Source organism: Sinocyclocheilus anshuiensis, unplaced genomic scaffold (assembly GCF_001515605.1).
Source record: "Sinocyclocheilus anshuiensis isolate Anshui unplaced genomic scaffold, SAMN03320099.WGS_v1.1 scaffold8, whole genome shotgun sequence".
Classification (NCBI taxonomy): Eukaryota; Metazoa; Chordata; class Actinopteri; order Cypriniformes; family Cyprinidae; genus Sinocyclocheilus; species Sinocyclocheilus anshuiensis.
This window is the reverse complement of record NW_015558559.1, coordinates 126,938-146,763: the sequence shown is the minus strand read 5'-3', so window position 1 is coordinate 146,763 and position 19,826 is coordinate 126,938. Positions and strand designations below refer to the sequence as shown.

The 19,826-nt window shown below is 38.5% G+C and overlaps 1 protein-coding gene across 1 annotated transcript; it reads left to right on the top strand.

Annotated features, from left to right (window-relative positions):
- The first annotated feature begins 252 nt into the window (after positions 1–252).
- On the top strand, positions 253–17,920 carry LOC107679425 (glutamate receptor ionotropic, NMDA 2C-like). The gene is made up of 9 exons (XM_016474968.1): positions 253–458; positions 8,436–8,604; positions 9,609–9,762; positions 10,663–10,788; positions 11,703–11,932; positions 14,109–14,269; positions 14,363–14,550; positions 14,622–14,854; positions 15,718–17,920. The coding sequence occupies exons 1-9, from the start codon at positions 277–279 to the stop codon at positions 17,305–17,307; spliced, it is 3,033 nt and encodes a 1,010-aa protein (XP_016330454.1). The 5' UTR covers positions 253–276; the 3' UTR covers positions 17,308–17,920.
- The last annotated feature ends 1,906 nt before the right edge of the window (positions 17,921–19,826 follow it).

The window sequence follows — 19,826 nt, the reverse complement described above, 5'->3', positions numbered from 1 at the left end:
AACAACCCAAGTGTAAACACAGCAAACAGAGAAAAATGAAGATAAATAACAGTCCCTCAAGTCCTTTATTTTGCACATTTGGATACTTAGAATGCATAAAATAGAGTGGGGAAAAAAAACATGTTTTATGACAAAGTTTTGAATTTCTGCCTTAGATTTATGAGTGTAAGCTAATTTATTGTAAAACCCCAGGACTAAATTCAACAGCTTTAAGCACATTAACATCTCTCTCTCTCTTTTTAACAGGTGGGGAATTACGAGTCCGGTATCCTGCAGATGAGGTACCCTGTCTGGCCACGTTATGGGACCTTCCTGGAGCCTGTGTCTGATAACCGTCACTTGACAGTGGCCACACTGGAGGAAAGGCCTTTTGTGATCGTAGAAGCTGTGAATCCTGTTACTGGCACCTGTCTCAGTAACACCGTCCCCTGCAGACGGCAGTCAAACAAGACAGAGACGTAAGTAACCGTGTTTTGGTCTTCACAATGCTTAAAGTTGAGCTAAAAAGCAAATTCTGAATCATTTACTCACCCAAACCTGTATGACTTTCTTTTGTGGAACACAAAATAAGATATTTTGAATAATGTTGTGGTCCAAACAAAATGAAATGAAAACATGAATTAAAGAATTACATTTAGATCACGCACACATTGCATCAGATTGCCATTTGCACGATGTTTTATTGCTGTGTAGAGCATTATAACCAATCACCTATATTTCTGTTGAGCTTATGAATGCAGTGTCTAATCAGAAGTGTTTAGATTAGTCAGCACTAAAAAAAACTTTGGTTGAGTGCACACGTTTACTGACTGAATTCTGCACGCTCGCGAATTCTCTCATCATAAACAAAGAAATGCAGAAAATATGTAATTAAGAGATTCATTTCGCAGCTTCAGTGATTATAATAGGAGTTTTTGCGCAACTTGCACTAGACTACTCAAAACACAAACAAATACAAAAACTGCACATGCAACACATGTTGTCAAACTGATGAATGCATTCTTGCAGAATAAACATATTAATTTATTACATATACAGTATATATATATATATATATATATATATATATATATATATATATAAGTAGTGTATGTGCACCTTGCCAGCGCTAAGCTGCAGCGGTCATTATCAGCCAGCCACACAGCACAGTAAACTCCTGACAAGCATGCTTGAGCACTTTATCAGTGGATAATTAAGGAGACCTGGGCTCGTCTTAAGGGATCGAGTCTTTATCATATTACTGAACAGAATGAGAAAAGGTGACTGTCTTAACTGTTTTGTTGCTCTTCTGTTGGATATAATTCTGGTTGCAGATGGTCAGGTGTTGCTGTTATTTTGAGATGCCAGATCTTTGCAATAATGAATTAGATAAAACAATGTGAGACAGATGTCAACATGGAAAAAGGAAACAAAAGAAGCAAAAAAGGAAACAGAATGATAAAGGAAATTCATAATTTCACAAGGGGCGTCGGTAGCATGTGCAGAAAATGGTTAAAGTGACCACACTTTTCATGCAGTGCAGTTAGGGAGAAATTAAAAGTACAGGTGCTACTAACTTTATGTTTTTCAGTATGCAGCATTGGGAAGTCTGATTAATTTGAGTGATTAATCATAACATTATTCATTTTACTTCAAATCTATCATGCTATCGGAGCAATTTGAGAATTATATTATATTATATTATTATACTGTATTATATTATTGACTTCTAAAACCTCTTTTAGTTTATGCTTTATTCATCTGCCACAAAAATGTATTTTTGTTACTTTATATTTTCTGCCCCTTTTTAAATTTTTTTTAGCAAAGATTGATATAGTATTGATATAGTAAATAATTGTGCATATACAGTACTGTACTGCAAAAGTCTTACGTATTTTCACCAACAAAAAAAAGGTTTTAAGTCAGTTATTTTTGCTGTAGTGTGTCAGTAGGAAATATCAGTTTACATTTCCAAACATTTTGCCATTAACTGTAATAATCCAGTGAGATTTTTGTATGGAGAAGGAGCACAGCCAGTGCTCCACACAGAGATCTGATCTAACCATCATCCAGTCTGTCTGAAATTAAGAATCAGAAACTGAGACAGCCTAAATCCAGAGGAACTGTGGCAACATCTCCAAAATGCTTGAAGAAACCTTCCTACAAAGCTTCAGTACCTGAAAATCTATGCAGAAGTGAACCTAGGACAAAAGTTAATTGATAAATGAAATCTATTTATTGGTTGCATTTTATTTTACAGTACATGTACTTACAGTGTACCTACCTAAGAAAGTCCTGCTAATATAAGGCAACTATATGGGGTAGGGTTAGGTTTAGGGGTAGGTTCAGGGTTAGTACCTAGTTATTACCTAGTTATTGTAATTACTATAATAAGTACATAGTATGTACATGTGGACCAGGACTGTAAAATAAAGTGCTACCACATTATTTTTTAAAGCATCCTCACTTTACAGCATTTTTACATTGAAGTGCCTAAAACTTTTCACATCACTGTAGCTTTGCTGGTAGGTTTCTTCAAGTGTCTTCTAGACATCGCCACAGTTCTTCTGGATTTAGTCTGTCTCCATTTTTTTCTGAATTATTTTTTATTCATTGACAGCTTGTTGTAAAGCATTAGGATCAGTTGTCTGTTTTTGGTCCTTCACAACCTGGGAACTGCTTGCGTTCAGCTCTGGTGAAGATAACTGGATACTCACAGGACAGTGTCTCACCTCATGAGAACTGAGTGGTAATTAGCAGAGCTTATTAAAGCTGCGCTGGACTCAGCGGATGGTCTCAAACCCCTCACGCTCTGCCTCCCCTCTCCAAACACACACACACACACACACACACACACAGTGTTGTGGTAGGTCCATTAACATGTTATTTAAGAGTCATTCCCTCAGGATGTTCTACTCATTACTTTGAGGCCAAACCTCAAGAGCTCCCGGAAACAGCTGAACAAAACAAAGCAAATTAGCATGGATGGGAAATACTTACAAGATAATTTAACAGTGGCCGCAAAAAGTATTTGGACATTTACGATATACTTACACTGTCTGAATGTCATTGCATTGCTGCCCAAATCTGTTTTAAAGGGGCTGGGCTGTTTGTGTTGTACTGTATGTCTGCTGATGCTGTGACTGATGTCAAACAAATAGTTGTGGTTTATGGTGATGATTGCATGTGCTATCGTGTGGGTGGGAGTTTAGTGTGACTCGTTGCCTCTAATCTCCTTTATGCTACACACCATTAGTCAAGAGGTTACAGGGAAGGTTAGAGAGCGTAGAGTGTCATTAGAGCGCTCTGTATTTTGCATCTCTCTTCCTCTCTCTCCTTTTCTTTCTCTCCTTTATTCATGCTTTTCCCATCTTTATTAGTACTGCTTTCTAAGGCATGTGTTTGAACAAAGTCATAAACTTTGGTAACTTTTCCTGCACCTTTTGCACTACAGAAATGAATGTTACCTCAAACCATCTAGCTTGTTGAGGAGAGCTGTGCTTAGACCAGAATATCACAGAGACTTAAGGTGGGACTCTTGATTTGGGCCAGAAAATCCTACCAGCCACCTTGCACCTGGCCTGGCAACCATTCAGAACACCCTAGTAACCACCCAGCAAACTGTTACAACCACCTGCACCCAGAAAACCATCGCAACCTCCTGCCAACACCTTAGCAACCATTCAGAGACACTAACAATTACCCAGAACACCTAGCAACCTCCTAGCAATGCTCTAGCAACCATTCAGAACACCCTAGTAACCACCCAGAAAACCATCGCAACCTCCTGGCAACACCTTAGCAACCATTCAGAGACACTAACAATTACCCAGAACCACCTAGCAATGCTCTAGCAACCATTCAGAACACCCTAGTAACCACCCAGAAAACCATTGCAACCTCCTGCCAGCACTGAAGGAACCATCCAGAACCTCCTGGAAACCACCTAGAAAACACTAAGAACACCCTAGAGACCACCCAGAACACCATAGCAACCATATATATGTATATGTAGATGCCTCATTCGACAGCTCCAAGCACATAGACGCACGCATCCGCCAATAGGCTTGTTCGAGATGCATAGGTGCTGCGCAGACCAATCAGCGTATGACATCAAAGTACCGCTAGAGCAGATGACTCTTTATGCTTTTGAACTGCTCTCACGGTACTTTGATGTCATAAGACACCTTTGGCCTAGACTCTGTTGCTATCTGGGAAGCCAAGCATAAGAATACTAATGTAAATTTGTTAACCGACAGTAAAAAAAATTTAACCAATTAATCGCCAACTTTCGTTTACTGCATGTTTAAAAAAAAAGCGTAATGTTATAATGTACCAACATTACAAACATTATAGGCTATTTTAGTTCCCCTCACTCCACAAGAAATCCTTTAAATTTAACCGAATTCAGAATAGAACAAGAATGAAAAAAATATATATATAATTTATTAATTTCTAATGAACAAATATAATTGCAGTATATAATATAATAATATAGGCCAATTCATTTAAAGCAAAACTAAAAGTAAAGTTGGGTTCAAGTAGCCTACCTCCCTCATTCAGCACAAATCCAAATGTTTCCATATTCGCAATGTATTTGAACCAAAAATAATATTTATTAGCTAAACTGGGCTTTGTACTTCACGCGCGTTTCAATATCAATGGAAAAAAATCATAACGAGCAAAATGGCAAAACGCTAAATGGCACGAATTGTAATACAGACTATTTAAATTGACTAGTGTAACTTATGTTTGAGTGACTGTATTTTATTTTGATAATGAACAGGCTGCGCTGTTTGCAATGAATATATAGTGTGCGCATGAGGCACCGGCATGATCAAACAACTGAAACATAAAACCTAGCAACCACCCATAACACCCTAGCAACCACCATTAACACCTTAGCAACTGTCCAGAACACTCAACCACCTAGCAATGCCTTTGCAATCACTCACATTTTCTTCAAGAAATATTTTAATCCAGCTCTATACTGCTTGTTATTTCACACACACACACACACACACACACACACACACACACACATGCAGGAGCGTTCATGCTTTCTTTATTGCCTGCAAGTCCATGTTAAACCAATATGGAGGCCTGCTATTGTTTTCCAGGGTTGTAATTCTCGTTATGAATCCAGACTGAAGATCTGGCTGAAGGCTGTACTGTTTATTTTTCCTCAGGCATTGTGAAATGAACCAGACCTCTGAAAACAAATAATGCTCAAGTGCAGAAAGCTGAGCCAAAATAATGCTCCTAAAAGCTTACATTTAAGCTCAAATCACAAGTGCTCGGGAAACATTTTAAGCGTATCGATTGCATTTTTCTGAGTAAATGAACCTATTGATGTATCAGTGAAAGTGTTTTGGATGGCTGTTCTGCCACACGTCTCACTAATGTGAACTGGATGGACATTTCTACTACTTCGGTAATGCATTAACCCACTCCCTGAAACTGATGCTCTTCCTCACTACAACAGCAAGAATCTGCACTTAATATTGATTTCTGTAATTACTTTCTGCTTTTTTAGAGGGAGGACAGGAAGGGGACGGGATTGGGAAATGTAGGAGTCCGACTCAAACTGTTTTCAAATTCTGCTGTTGCTTGTAATAACGAGAAAATTCATCTCTGATTTGTAAAGAACATGCAGCAGCCATCTTGCATTTCTTTAATAAAAAGGTGGTAAGACTTGCGCATACAGTAGACTTGCATGCGCCCCTTTAAATAATGAAATACTCGTCGGGATACAGCATTGTTTCACAATGTTTGTAAACTGTGATTGATATGTTTTGATAAAGTATCTGTGATTAACTGTACATCAATAAATGACAACAATCCCATGCTATGAACACTGTCACTGATTTTTGAACGTGGAAATGTGAAGAAGGTACTGATCTCTATAAATTCTATATTGGGCCTGTAGATCAGTGGATAAAAGGCCTGTCATGTCACGTACAAATAGGCCTATGTCTTTTTAACCATATAATATCTCTTATAATGGGAAAAAACATACTGTTTGATTGTTTTAATGAGATAATTATGTTGTTTAAACGACATAACATCTCGTTATAACGACATCCCTTACAGAAGTTAAGCATGGTTTTACTACAAATCACTGTTTGCGATGCTCGAAATATAGGAAGACAAATATGCGGGGGTTTATAGGAATGTATCTTTGAGAAGAGCTGAATGTCTTCAGAAATGTTTCGATGGAATTTTCTTTTCCTCTTACCTCCATATAATGCATATTAAAGTAAGCTGCTTCCCAAATGACGCACTATACACTATGCACTCATACACTATGTACTTATGCACTATGTACTCAACCATGTTTAGTATGAATTATATAAGGTTATTTTGTCATTCAGAATCGGAGCCTGATAGCCCCTCCCCCTTCGCTACGTAATTAAAGCTGCGACAGTTGAGTGCATGAAGTGTGCAACATTCCACACTTTTGTTTTTGGGGTATTTAAAGTGCACTTTTTCTTTTTGGAATTTTCAATGTGAATGCACTACTCGTACTGTTTATACTAAAAAACGTCATAGAATAGTGGATAACGTGATTTGGGACGCACCTTCACAGTAGTGTTTAAGTCCATCTGCTGTTTTTGTTTTGTGCAGGTGTCTTACACGGCATAATTTCCTAAATCTAAAGTCAGACCATTCTGTTTTTGCTTTAAATCTTGAAATTATACAATCTAATTCAAATCAAAACAGAGGCAGACTAAAATAACATGACTATTCAGTTTGTATGTAAATAACTGAGTAAATACCACAAGATGTCCCTTTCTATAAGAACAAAGTGTCTGAGCAACAGTTTTATCCTGACGGCAGCATGTACAGTCTCTGTACAGTAACAGCTCTTATCCGATGTGAGCTCAGCCTAGTGATCCTGCACGCTGTTTTTCTTCCATCTTTATTTGTTTGTGGTTAATTTGAGTTGGATTTGTTTTGGCCCGGCCCGGCTGTCCTTCCATCTGTCACAGCTGTGATGAAACACAAGGACCTGTCGTGATGCCCACTACCCATCCGCCCACTCATTGCTGACGTCACTCGTCCTCTCGCCACGTCTCATCATCAATGCTCCCATAATCTTCCCTTGTTTAGTTACTTGCCATGTTTAGGTTCTCCCAGAGGCCGTTTTCATGTGTGCATTGATGCTATTTAGAGACTATAACCATAAAGGCTCCTACATTCAGAATGCAGTGTTATTCTCTGTCTGGCCGTAGAAAAGCACAAACAGCCTCCGTCACTGCCGTTAAAACAGTGTGAATGGATTTATTGGAGCTGTCGTTAATCCCTCGTGATTGGATGTAAGTTTCGACTCGACATTCATAATCAAGGAAACAGGAAACAGGCCAAGACTGAGGAAGCAATGTAATGTTAATGAGGCACAGCCACCACTGAAAGGTTTTTCATTTCAGATATCTGCACCGAAATGGCCCTTTTTGTTTTTATTTGTTGACGGTGGCATATGGATTGGCACTGAACATAATTACAAAACTAGTCTGAGTAACTAATGACAGAAGCAAATAGATTATATACAAGACCTTGTTCTTGTATTATGTCTGACCTATTTAAAACTTCTCGCGTACTACAAGCTGCACCTAAAGACTAAACATGCATGTCTAGGGTTGGTCTTAACATTTAGAGATATTTTAAAAGCATTCATTCAGCATTCAGACTGAATGAAGGTTCATCATGGCCCATAAAACACCTCTTGTTGAACTGAAACCTCCAACCTTTTGGATATTTAACCACTAGACCACACCAGCCCAAAAAGAAACACTTGCAGTTCTCCATTCATCCATTATTGGTGGTGCTTATTGGTGGTGCTCATTTCATTGATTCATTGTGTGGTGGGGAGATGGCGTGTTACTTTTCTAAGAAATCAGACTTATAATTTTGTGGAGATTCGTTGAGATCTGTTACGCATTGCTTGGTGGACTTGTGCTTCTTGAGATTTAGATTCAGATTTGTGATTTGCGAAACGGATCGTTTACACCTCTTTGCAAACCAGCTTGACAAATTTAAAGGAACCAAACTGATTAAAAAAATTATTTGCAAACTGAATACTGCTAGGACTGATCAGGAGAGATTGTGTCAGATTTTTTTGGACTTTGCCATTTCAAATATAACAAAAGGCTCTGGAGAAATGTATCAGAGTAAAATAATCAATTTTCTGTTTAATATTCAGTACAGTAAAAGTAGAAGTCAACAGAAGTATATATACTTAAGTACAAATATCTTACATATTTGTACTTTTTTACCATATATCACTGGTCCTTGTAGGTTTGGATTTCAAATTCTTGTGAATACTGCCATTGAAAATTACAGTTCCATGTTAATGATGTCTAAATGCGAAGAGAAAACTTCCAACTGATTTTTTCTTTTTGTACAGTTTCGGTATTGTTATCAAACTTAATAAAGTTCCCGTTGTGTTCCCACAGGATAGTCGGACACACTGAACCTTACACCAAACTATGCTGCAAAGGCTTCTGCATAGACATCCTGAAAAAGCTCTCTCGCAACATCAAGTTCTCCTACGACCTCTACCTGGTCACCAACGGCAAACATGGCAAGCTGGTACGAGGGATCTGGAATGGTATGATCGGAGAGGTGAGAAAACTAGGCTTCACAAAACAAAATTCACCCAATTTACTTTCTTAATACACATTGCTGGTCTTATTTTAAAGGAATCAATGGGCTTCTGCATAATCTAACATATAATTATCAATGTCAACATTCCCACACCCTCTCATTTTTCAACTCCTCTCCTCAAACAACCAGTCATTTCAATACCATTTTTCACCATCCAATCAATTCTTGATGGATAAAATCAAGTGCCATTCTACATTTTGTTAAATAAAATACTTCATTGTACGTATAGTAAGTAAAATGGGTTGCAAATGCTTTAAATGTTTTTCATATAAAGCTATTATTTTGATATGGCAGATTCTAATGCAAACTAGTTCTTCAACTTGTTTAGCATCTGTGATGTCAAGCTAAACAAGAAAACAAAACCTAAATTTATATGAGAGAAACACTGTTGACTCCAGAATGGCTCTAAAAGCTTGTTCATTCCAGCGGACATGACTGGCATTGAAATGACACAAACAACCTTGTAAATAAACATCTCCATCAAGTAAGTCGACGTCTGATGCACAGCGGCATCTAAAGAGTTCCAGACTGTGACTTGTGCTCTTGCTTTGTCCTGTAGTTTTTTTTTTCTTTCTGGGATGCAGAAAAACTATTGTGCTCATTCGGGCATTATGCATGGTGTGGGTTAACCAAAGAGAGAGAGCCTGGACTGTAAATCTGCAAACACACGCACACACACACTCCCATAGTGATTACTGTACTAGCACAGCCACAACAAACATGCTTACGGATTTTAAAACCACAATTCACCTAAAAATGAAAATGTCCAAACCCATATGACTTGCTTTCTGCTGTAGATGTCTAGATATTTTTAATGAACCTCTATTGCGTAATCTTTTATATATATATTTAATTTTACAATTAATTAAAAACAGCAAGTGACACATTCAATTAAACATGAATGCAGAACTGAAACTCATTTTTTTTACAGTGTGTATATATATTTGCATCTATCTTCTCAGGTGTTTTATAAGCGAGCGGACATGGCCATTGGCTCTCTGACCATAAATGAGGAGCGCTCGGAAATCATTGACTTCTCTGTGCCGTTTGTGGAGACTGGCATCAGTGTGATGGTGGCCAGGAGCAATGGAACCGTGTCTCCGTCAGCCTTCCTGGGTAAGAAATACAAAAAACAGCACAGCTGATCATGTTTTTACAGCTAAATCATATAGCAGTGGAGTATGTACAGTATAACTGAAATCCATTTTTATCCGACATTTTCTGTGAAGAAATTATTTCGAAATCTCACATTAATGTGATCAAAAATGAGATCAACAGCTAAAGAATCGTGCATAATTGTGTGTTATTTTAATATTATTAATATACTATTATATTATTTATTTATAATTTATTTTTATATTTTAAGTTTTTATTTTAATTTTAGTGTAAATTTAGTGTTTTCGTTTTTTACATTTCTATTTATCTTTAATTTATTTTTATTTCGGAATTTATTCATTTTTGTACTTCACCAAACTTACATTATTTTAGTTGCTTTCCAAGGCAACATTAACATTACTTATTTTCTTTCAAGTTTTTAATCCTTAAAATATTTCCTTGTTATCAGTTTTAGTTAATAAAAATGAATCTTGCAGTGGTTCTTAACCGACTACAACAGTGTTGGTTTGTGAATCTTAAATCCTGTTGACACTATTTCATTTTCACTGATGTGGCTGGTTAGTCATCCCATAAATCCTTTTGCACATTTTTCCATTATACTGCAAACAATAAACTTTTCCAGAAACCAGAATTCATAGTAAAATACAATAGCATACTGTCATTTCATAAAACAAAATGTAGTTATAAATATTTACAGTGCAGTCTCGTGTTTGTTCCTCTTGTTTAATGGCATATGAATCGTGTTGACTTTAATTTGCACCTCATTTTGCACGCATCATATACAAATTTAAAAAGGTTTCACAGTCCTACTAGAATAAAAACCCTGTCATTTGGGAATAACGTCATTTGCTTCGTCTGTGTTTGTCGTGTCGTCTCTCTCTCTCTCTCTCCCTCTTTCAGAACCCTACAGCCCAGCGGTGTGGGTGATGATGTTTGTCATGTGTCTTACAGTCGTGGCAGTGACTGTGTTCGTGTTCGAATACTTTAGTCCTGTGGGCTACAACCGCAGCCTGGTCAGTGCCAAAGGTCAGTGTTCACCGCCTCTGCTAACACTTCAGGAACTGTGACAGATGTCAGGAACAGTGATGAACAGAGTTTCAGGTTGCCAAACATGACAGGTTTGACAGAACATAAGCTAGGAGAAAAGAGAATTCATGTATTAGAGGAACAGTTTATTGCACAGAGCTTGTGCTTTCATAGCTCAGGTAAATTCACTGAGCTCTAATTTATGTTTACTTAATCTCATGTTTTTTTTTCATTAATTCCTCACAAATTCAGTTTGAGATCATCGCTGTGTAGGAGAAGCAACTGAGATATTAAGGAAGATATTAATATTATGGAAGGTCGCTGTCTTTCCTATCTATCTGAACAACAAAAATCAAAATACATATCTCACAGATACAAGATCTCTCAAAATACGATTTTTCATTTATGTCAGTGACCTTGAAAATATTCAAAATAATGTTCTATTATTATTTAAAAAAATGGTTATTATTATTCACCTGAGTAATTTTACTACAATTCAAAAAAAATAAATGGATTCATTTATAAAAAAAATACATTTTATTTGAGTGTTGATTATTTGATCTAAAAATAAATATCAATTGAATTTAATAGTTTGCTGTTAATTATTACCTTTAGTATTATAGTAGTGTGCAGTAATAGGGCTCCCTGTATAGTTTATAGTATTAGCTGAGATTTTTCAGAACTTTTTTTATCCTTCATTTTTTTTTTTATTATAATTGAATTTATTTAAAGACAGAGCAAAACTGTTAAGTAAACAACTGTTTAATAATAATAAAAAATAATTAATTAATTTCTATTTAGTTTTCCCTGTTGCTGTACCAAAAATGTACTGAACTGTGACTTCGAAACCTAATATTCATAAAAATAAATTTACAACCAAGAGTGATGGCAAAAAAACCTGATCAACTTTTCAGATCCAGGTGGGCCGACGTTCACCATTGGGAAGTCGGTCTGGCTGCTGTGGGGGATCGTCTTCAACAACTCAGTGCCCATTGAAAACCCCAAAGGCACCACCAGTAAGATCATGGTGCTGGTGTGGGCTTTCTTTGCCGTGATCTTCCTGGCCAGCTACACAGCCAACCTGGCAGCCTTCATGATCCAGGAGCAGTACATCGACACTGTTTCTGGACTGAGTGACAGGAAGGTAAAAGCTGCCAGCGTCTCTCTTAGCCAAATGGCCATTCCAGGGCACGGGTTTTAATTAAAGCCGTCACTCTGTGGAACTACAAGAGGGTTTCGTGCTGATAATATACATACATAATGAATATGTACACTTTCATGATGAAATACGGTGATTAGAGTACTTATCACTAATATGTGTTATTTTAATAAGACGTTTATAGAAGCATTAAAACTGTTTTAGATGCTGGCAATATGATAAAATACTTAGAGGTGTAAGTATGATGCCAAAGGTTTTTTGAATATCTTTCTATAGGCTTGTGTTGTTAATCATGCACTGTAAACTGGGTATTGTTTTAGCCATACTGATGTCTGGTAAAAATAATTAAGGATTTCATTGTTTTGGCATGAAATGTGTCTACTAATAAATTGCATGTTAGCCTAAGCTGCCTAGTTAACTAGTTATCCTATTTAGACAACTCTGTGACACTGTTTTATCGGTTGTGTAGGGACACATCAAGGTGAAGTGATTTACAATGATACTGAAAGCTGTTACAACTGGCGAGCTTCAGAGGGAAACTGTTAAAGAGCAATTTTGAAGACAAAGTGAGACTTCACGCCACAAGACTGTCATTAAAGAGCCACACAGGTTGACTACCAGGGAATTAGACACTGACAGCAAGATGTTTTTGTATGCGTTTGGATTCAGGAATGTGCCTGAGAGGCATTACACAAAGAACGAAACGCCTGAAGGGCAAAATAGCCAGAGGGCAAGAATATCATGTAGAGATAACTGTTGCTTTCAAACAGCGCAAACTTTGATAGCTGCAGTTTAGTGCACTTGTATTTGTAGCAACATTTTTTTGAATTTATATACTACATTGTTGGCTTATTTTTAGCATAACAAACATAAAGATGATAAAACACAAATTTAATTTAAAAAATATACCGGGAAAATTAAAAAAAGTACAACAAAGAAAAGTTTTTGAAAGTTCTTTGATAAAGTAACAAAACAGAATCTGTAAAATAATGTAATGTAATGAAAAATAATAATTATAAAAAAAATTGTATTTATTAATTATTTTGCATTTTTATATTAAAATTATATATTTTTTTTTAATATGAGAAATGGAGTGAACATTATATTAAATATGATAAATTACCTCACAGGCTTTATATATATATACATATATATACATATACATATATATATATATATATATATATATATGCATGCAATTTTCTGTTCTACATTACTTTTTCTTAGTTAGCAGTAAACTTTTGGTGTGGTCAGGGCCACAGGACAGATGAAAGACAATGCTTATGCTGTCTTCTTCCATCAGACGACAGCAAACACACTTAGAATGATGCATTCACTGGCACTGGAGTCCGTCACATGAGCTTAGCCGGAATACAATCACATCCACTCGTTCCTTAGAGACTGTTCTCCTTCATTCACACTAGCAAGGTTGCCTACATTACAGCACAATTATTCATGGCTTGAGTTCTGAAGTGCTGTCTTAGTGGCTATATTACATTTATTTGATATAACATTAATGGCAGTTAATGAACATGGCCGGAATCACGTAAAAACTAAATGAGGAGAAATTTAGCAAGGGAAAAGTAATATTGAAATTCCTTGGATGTTTGGTCAGGCGGCTGAGATAATTTCTCATCTTTCTGAGGACAATCTGAGGTTCAAATGTTAGAATTTAAACAGAGCTGAGAATGAATTGACTGAGAAGCACTTGGGGCTTGAGACAGAAAAGAGCATTGATGACCCAGTGGCTTTGGTCTGAGTTTTATCACTGCAGCCATTTTTTCCCCACTTTCTTCATGAGGATTAATTTCAGTCATATTCTCACTTGGAATTAGATTGTATTTAATGTGGCATTTGCAGATACAGAATCGTGAGAATCCTTGGATGAGGGCAAAGACGAAGGCTGAACCTAGAATAAGTTCCCATACAGAAATCCAGCTTAAAGAAAAATCAATCACACTTTCCAGCAGCGTAGCTTTCCCAGCCAAAAGCCTTTACTGGCATATCTAGCGGTCCTGGAATCTATTAAAATGCATTAATCCTTAACTAAGTAACTCATCCAGGGATCTATTTTTACCACTTCTTTAGCACACACGTGGACTGTACTTTGTTCACAAAATTCAATTTAAACATACTAACTCTTTAAAATGTTCCCTTTCAGTTCCAGAAACCACAAGACCAATATCCTCCATTCCGGTTTGGGACCGTGCCCAATGGCAGCACAGAACGAAACATAAGGAGCAATTATCCCGAAATGCATTCCCACATGGTTAAGTACAACCAGAAAGGTGTGGAGGATGCGCTCAACAGCCTCAAAACTGGGTGTGTTTACTGTAATTGTCTCTTGAATCTTTGAAACAAATCTGTCCGCAGTGTAATATCATTTCCGCTAACGTATCGTTTCTTTACTAACAGGAAGCTGGACGCCTTCATATACGATGCAGCTGTGCTTAACTACATGGCCGGTAAAGATGAAGGGTGTAAATTGGTGACAATCGGTAGTGGGAAGGTATTTGCAACAACAGGCTACGGTATCGCTCTCCAGAAAGAATCTCGCTGGAAGCGCCCCATAGACCTCGCTCTTCTCCAGTTCCTTGCTGATGGTAACTTAAACTTACTTTTGCTAGAGGAGCTCTGATTCGTAAATCTGACGGAAATGTATTATGTGTTACAGGTGATACTCAGAACCTCCAGACAGTGTGGCTCACTGGTATCTGTCGTAATGAGAGGAAAGAGGTGATGAGCTCTAAGCTCGACATTGACAACATGGCTGGAGTGTTTTACATGCTTCTAGTGGCTATGGGTCTCAGTCTGCTGGTCTTTGCCTGGGAACATCTACTGTACTGGAAGCTACGGCATTCTGTCCGCAAGTCTGAGCGATTGGACTTCCTGCTGGCCATTAGCAGGGTATATTTTATGTCATAAATATTCTGAAATTAATTTAACTTTTAATCTTTGGTGTTAACAAATTGTTATGCTTAGAACAAGGTTACAAATCCATAACGCAGAGTAAGTCATTCAAAATGATGCATTTGCAATCAGCTATGTGCCATTTTCATTTTCAATTTTTTTACCAACGCAACTTGTAAGAACATGCAGGTAGAAAAATATATCAACAAGAACACAGTGCAAATGAGAATTGTACAAAGAAGGTTTAAATGTACCTTAGCAGAGACTTTAGAAACATAAACATGTGGTGAAATTGATATTCAGGGGAACTCCAGGCTGTGAATGACCACCAAAAGTCAAGAGAAAAGCTGTTAAAATTAAATGAGGGTCTTAGGGTTATGGGTATAGCTGCCAAAGTCCCTTTTAAGCACATTCTTAAGCTTATCAAACTTAAAGACCTAATTTAAAGGTGGAATATTACGTATGCATAGACAGCTGCTTTTCTCTATTGGCTAATTACAGACACTTTCAGAGATAACTATAATGCTGATAAACTGAGAATCTTATCAGTCACTGACAGTTCTCGAGGTAAATAACCACCCGCAAAATCAGCTAATAGAATTTTGATGTAGTAAAAGTGGGTGTGACTTTAATTCATCTAGGTCACTGCAACAAAATTATAGCAAATCAATTTCGTGAGACCTTTGCCATTCATTACTGTACTTTGTTTTCCAGTGTTTTAAGACATTTTACAGTCAAAACAATAGATAAGATAGCTTTTAAGTAGATTGATTTTACTATATCAAGTAAAATCAAGTATAACTTTTAAGTGGATGCACTTCAAAATGCCAGCCTCATTTTTCCTTATTTCTTCCTTGAAGGGAATCTACAGCTGCTTCAACGGTGTGGAGGACATGGACCGTAAAGGGAACATGCAGAGCCCAGATGTCACCACCAGTTACACTCAGGCCAACATGCTGAAGATGCTCCAAACCGCAAAGGACATTGTCTCATCTGCAAGAGTTGAAAACTCCCTGGACAATGCTACAAAGACCATTGAGAACTGGGGTCGACGTGATCCAGAGTCAGCCAGACCTAGCCTTCCTACCTGCCTCATAGGGACGGACTTCAGCCATAGCCGCCTGCCCTGCATTGCCAGCGTTACGGACAACCACTCACCATACCCTCAAAACATCGATAGCACCACTCAGCACTTGCTGGAGAAGCCTCGTGTGGGAACACGGCCTACCTCACTGCGCTACACTCTTCCCGCACGTACCACCCACCACCACATCTATGAACGAACGCTACCCATATCTAGCCTCAGCAGTCCCCATATTGCCATGAGAGACCCACCACCTCCTACAGCCCCGAAACCCCACATGTATGTGGACCAGTCCTGTCACCACCCTACCTCTCGCTACGTCTCTTACCGTGACTTTCAGGTACCAGACATCTTTGTGGAACATCAGGAACCTTCGGGAAGCCATAAACAATACATGGCAGGTCTGGGTCGCAAAAAGAGGTCCCACAGCTACGTAGCAGCATCTCCGGAAACTAGACGAAGGGATGACTATGATGTTCCCCAGTCTTGTCTGGCTGAGCTAAAAAGCAATCACCTTGTGGAAAACCATTCCCATACCACACCCTGCATGAGAAGCCACTTCCAGAGACCCGGCTCTAGCTGCAACTCCTGCACAAAGATGTATCTAGAACCGGAGATGGATGACGTTCCTCTTCTGGGGAAAGATAAAATGAACCACCGCACCTCTTTTCTCAAGGCCACGTGGGGTGGTGACAGGATCCGGCAGCTGGATGAGAACCCCTCCACCTCTGCATCCTCTACCAATTGTATCAACATGCCCGATCTGTTCCCTCGAGTGGTGGTGACCAATCCCAAGCCTTCGAAGATGTACGGCAATACTGGTAACAACCTACGCTACAACATGGCTGTGGAGCCAGCCTATCTGGATCCAGCCCACATGGGCTCCTACCCGTACAAGCCACAGAAGTTCAAGCACTCAAAGTCCATCCGCCTTCCTTCATACCGGGAGGCGATTCTGCAGAATACGGCGGCCCTTCGGCGCTCCTCTTCCACACTAGTGCACGGACACTACTCAACATACCTGAACTCTTATACAGACCTGCCGGTGTATTTGGGTCCTCTACCACAAGGACCCACTCACTTCCATGAGCATTCCAAAGAGACATGCCACCTGTTTCCATGCGCCAACCATTGCCCGGAAAATGCCGCCTTGGTTCCCCGGTTAGGCAGCAGACATGTATTGTACCAGAGCACTGCTATTGGAGGCTACGAGGGGCCCAGGCGCTCAAACGAGGAGACATTGCACACTCTACCAGTTGCTTCCGTGCGCAGGGACCGCAGGCAGGTTCTAGTGGCACGGAATGTACACAGTCCCTATGCCCCACGGCCCTGGGGTAGGGTATCTAGTCTGGAGTCAGAGGTTTGAAGACCTTTTAAGAGATCTCCAAAGACATCTCCAAGATCTCCAAGCAGTGAGGGAGAAACGCTTGGAACTGTTAAACGAAGTCAAGCAAAAAAGATGAAGGTGGACTAGAGGTGGTTATCTCAGTGCAATAATACCCTCAGACAGCAGGGATGGGACGGGGGAATGTACAAGTGATTACTGTGGACACTTGTTTCAGTATAAAAAAGAGAGTTAAAAATAATGAACTGTTCTTAATCTATAATCTATTGATTGTTATTTAAACCGTTTTTAAATGCCATTACACCAGTTACACTCATCCTCTGCAAACAATTGGATGTAGCATGTTTTAAGGCAGCTTTAAAACCAAAAGGGTTTGAATTGAAAATCTGTTTTTTATTTATGCAAGGGCATTCAACCATTTTAAATCTGGAGAACCACTGGAGAATTTTATAACATAGCCACACAAAAATGTCTTCCAATAATTTTCTAAATCCAGGGGTTTGAGAAAGCCATTAATTGTCCAATTTTGTCACTCCACCAATGTAATTCAGATCTGATTTCAAGAATGGTGAAGAATTGATTTGCCATCTGTTGTTCCACAGCAATTTCACTGTTTAATAAATGATGGGATGGCCTTGAGGCCAACTGAAAAGGACTACTGTCTTTGAGTCTTTTGCAAAAGAAAAAACAAAATAGAGTGAAAACGATTCATTAAACAGCTGCATGGTTACATCATTTTAATGCATTGAACCAAACAAGTCAAATGTAAGATCAGACATGATCTTGCACAAACAATCTCCCAAAAGGCCTTGTGTTACAGACTTAAGATGCTAATCAACTGTGAAGTAATAAGGATTTATTTTGGAAGTATTAAAATGATTTTTAGTAAAAGAAAGAAAGATTAATGTCAGTGCTGAATTAGCCTGTGACATGCTTTTACAAATCCTCCCTAAGAATTAACCTTTTAAAATAACAACTAGCCTTCGAAATGTACAACTTTCTGAAATCTCATGCATTTTGCGCTGTACTTAATTGTTGGCTACTGGTAAGCAATGCTATAGACACTCTCCTTTAATTTTCTTGCTCCCTTAAAGTTCTTGGGAATATAGAGTCTAGACAACCGTTGTCTACAAAATGTTGCATGCATATAGCCACATAAATGTATCCCAAGATTATATATGACCTAGAAGAAAGAATGTTTCATGAATACAATTTCACTCTCCATTCACTCTACATAGTGGCAAGTGCATTACTATTCATACTTGCCAAATGGAAAAACCATTACATCTGCAGATTCTGCTGTAGGACTCTTCTATATCAGTGAAGGGAACGCACGGACTGCATTAAAAAGGCATAAAATAACAGTACGGCATTAAACAGCGGTCTTTTATTTGCTGACTTCCTGTTTTGAAGCAGCCTGTGAAGAAGTCAACACATGGTGAGTAGGTCAAATGCTGACTCAGCGTGGAGGTTATGTGCTCTATGAGAGCAGTTTAATCCCTCTCACCTTCCTATGTCTTTAAGATGTGACGTGGGTTGCTAACATTCATCTTTCCTGTTGAGTACCGTTGTGGTCTTAGCCCTTCCTGAGGACCCCGGGGTTCCAGTGCTCTGCCTGTAAAGTGCAAAGATCAGTATAATAATGGTTGGATGAATGGGCTGATTGACCCTGGGGAATAGTATGTTAAAGCACGCCAACTTAGGATGATGAACATCTGGGCATTGAGCCAATCACAGGGACACGATATCGACCTAAAGTGTCCACCCACCTTCATTTAGTACCCTTGAGATGGAACAAGATGGAAAAGTGACCACGAGGACCAGGCTCTTGAATGAAGAATGAAACCTTGAAATCTCCTTTAAGCAGTACCAGGAGTTGGTGGGTTAGTGGAGAGAGAGATAGCACACTGTCTGCTGACAGAAGAAGCTTTTCAGTAAGAGAGATTTGGTCTGTGAATGTGTGCAATTCATTTTGCCGGTTGTTATCATTGTTATCAGAGCAACTTTATCCGCCAACTTCCCAATCACAAGATTTATTGTCTCATCTCAAAAAGAGAATGCAGTTGGCACACAGAAACAATCTGAGGCTTATCCTCTCATATCCACACTCTGATCTACTATGGCATTTGTCTGAGCCACAACATGAATAATTGGACATTGGCAGACACTAGTCAGATGACTTTGGGGCTCATGAATGTACATGAGTGGGAGAGAAAGGCATGATGATAACTGGGACGTGATGGATGAATCTATTTCATCAGGTCTTGCGCAGCACCTCTGATGGGTGGGGTTTCAGGGAAGAAAGGGTGTGGCTGAAGATCAGGAGGTTAAGGTTTTAACGATGACCTCTGAAGGAAACAAATGACATCAATATTGAAAGTCCTACACTGCTGAGATTTATCAAAGCTAGATGATAGACCTGTTCTTCGGGCGATCAATTTTTAAGCCTATATGAGCTATCATTTTTCATAACTGCATTGAGATGAATAATGATTTCAAGAGGCCTTATTTAATTGTATCTAATAAGAAAGGTGGGACTG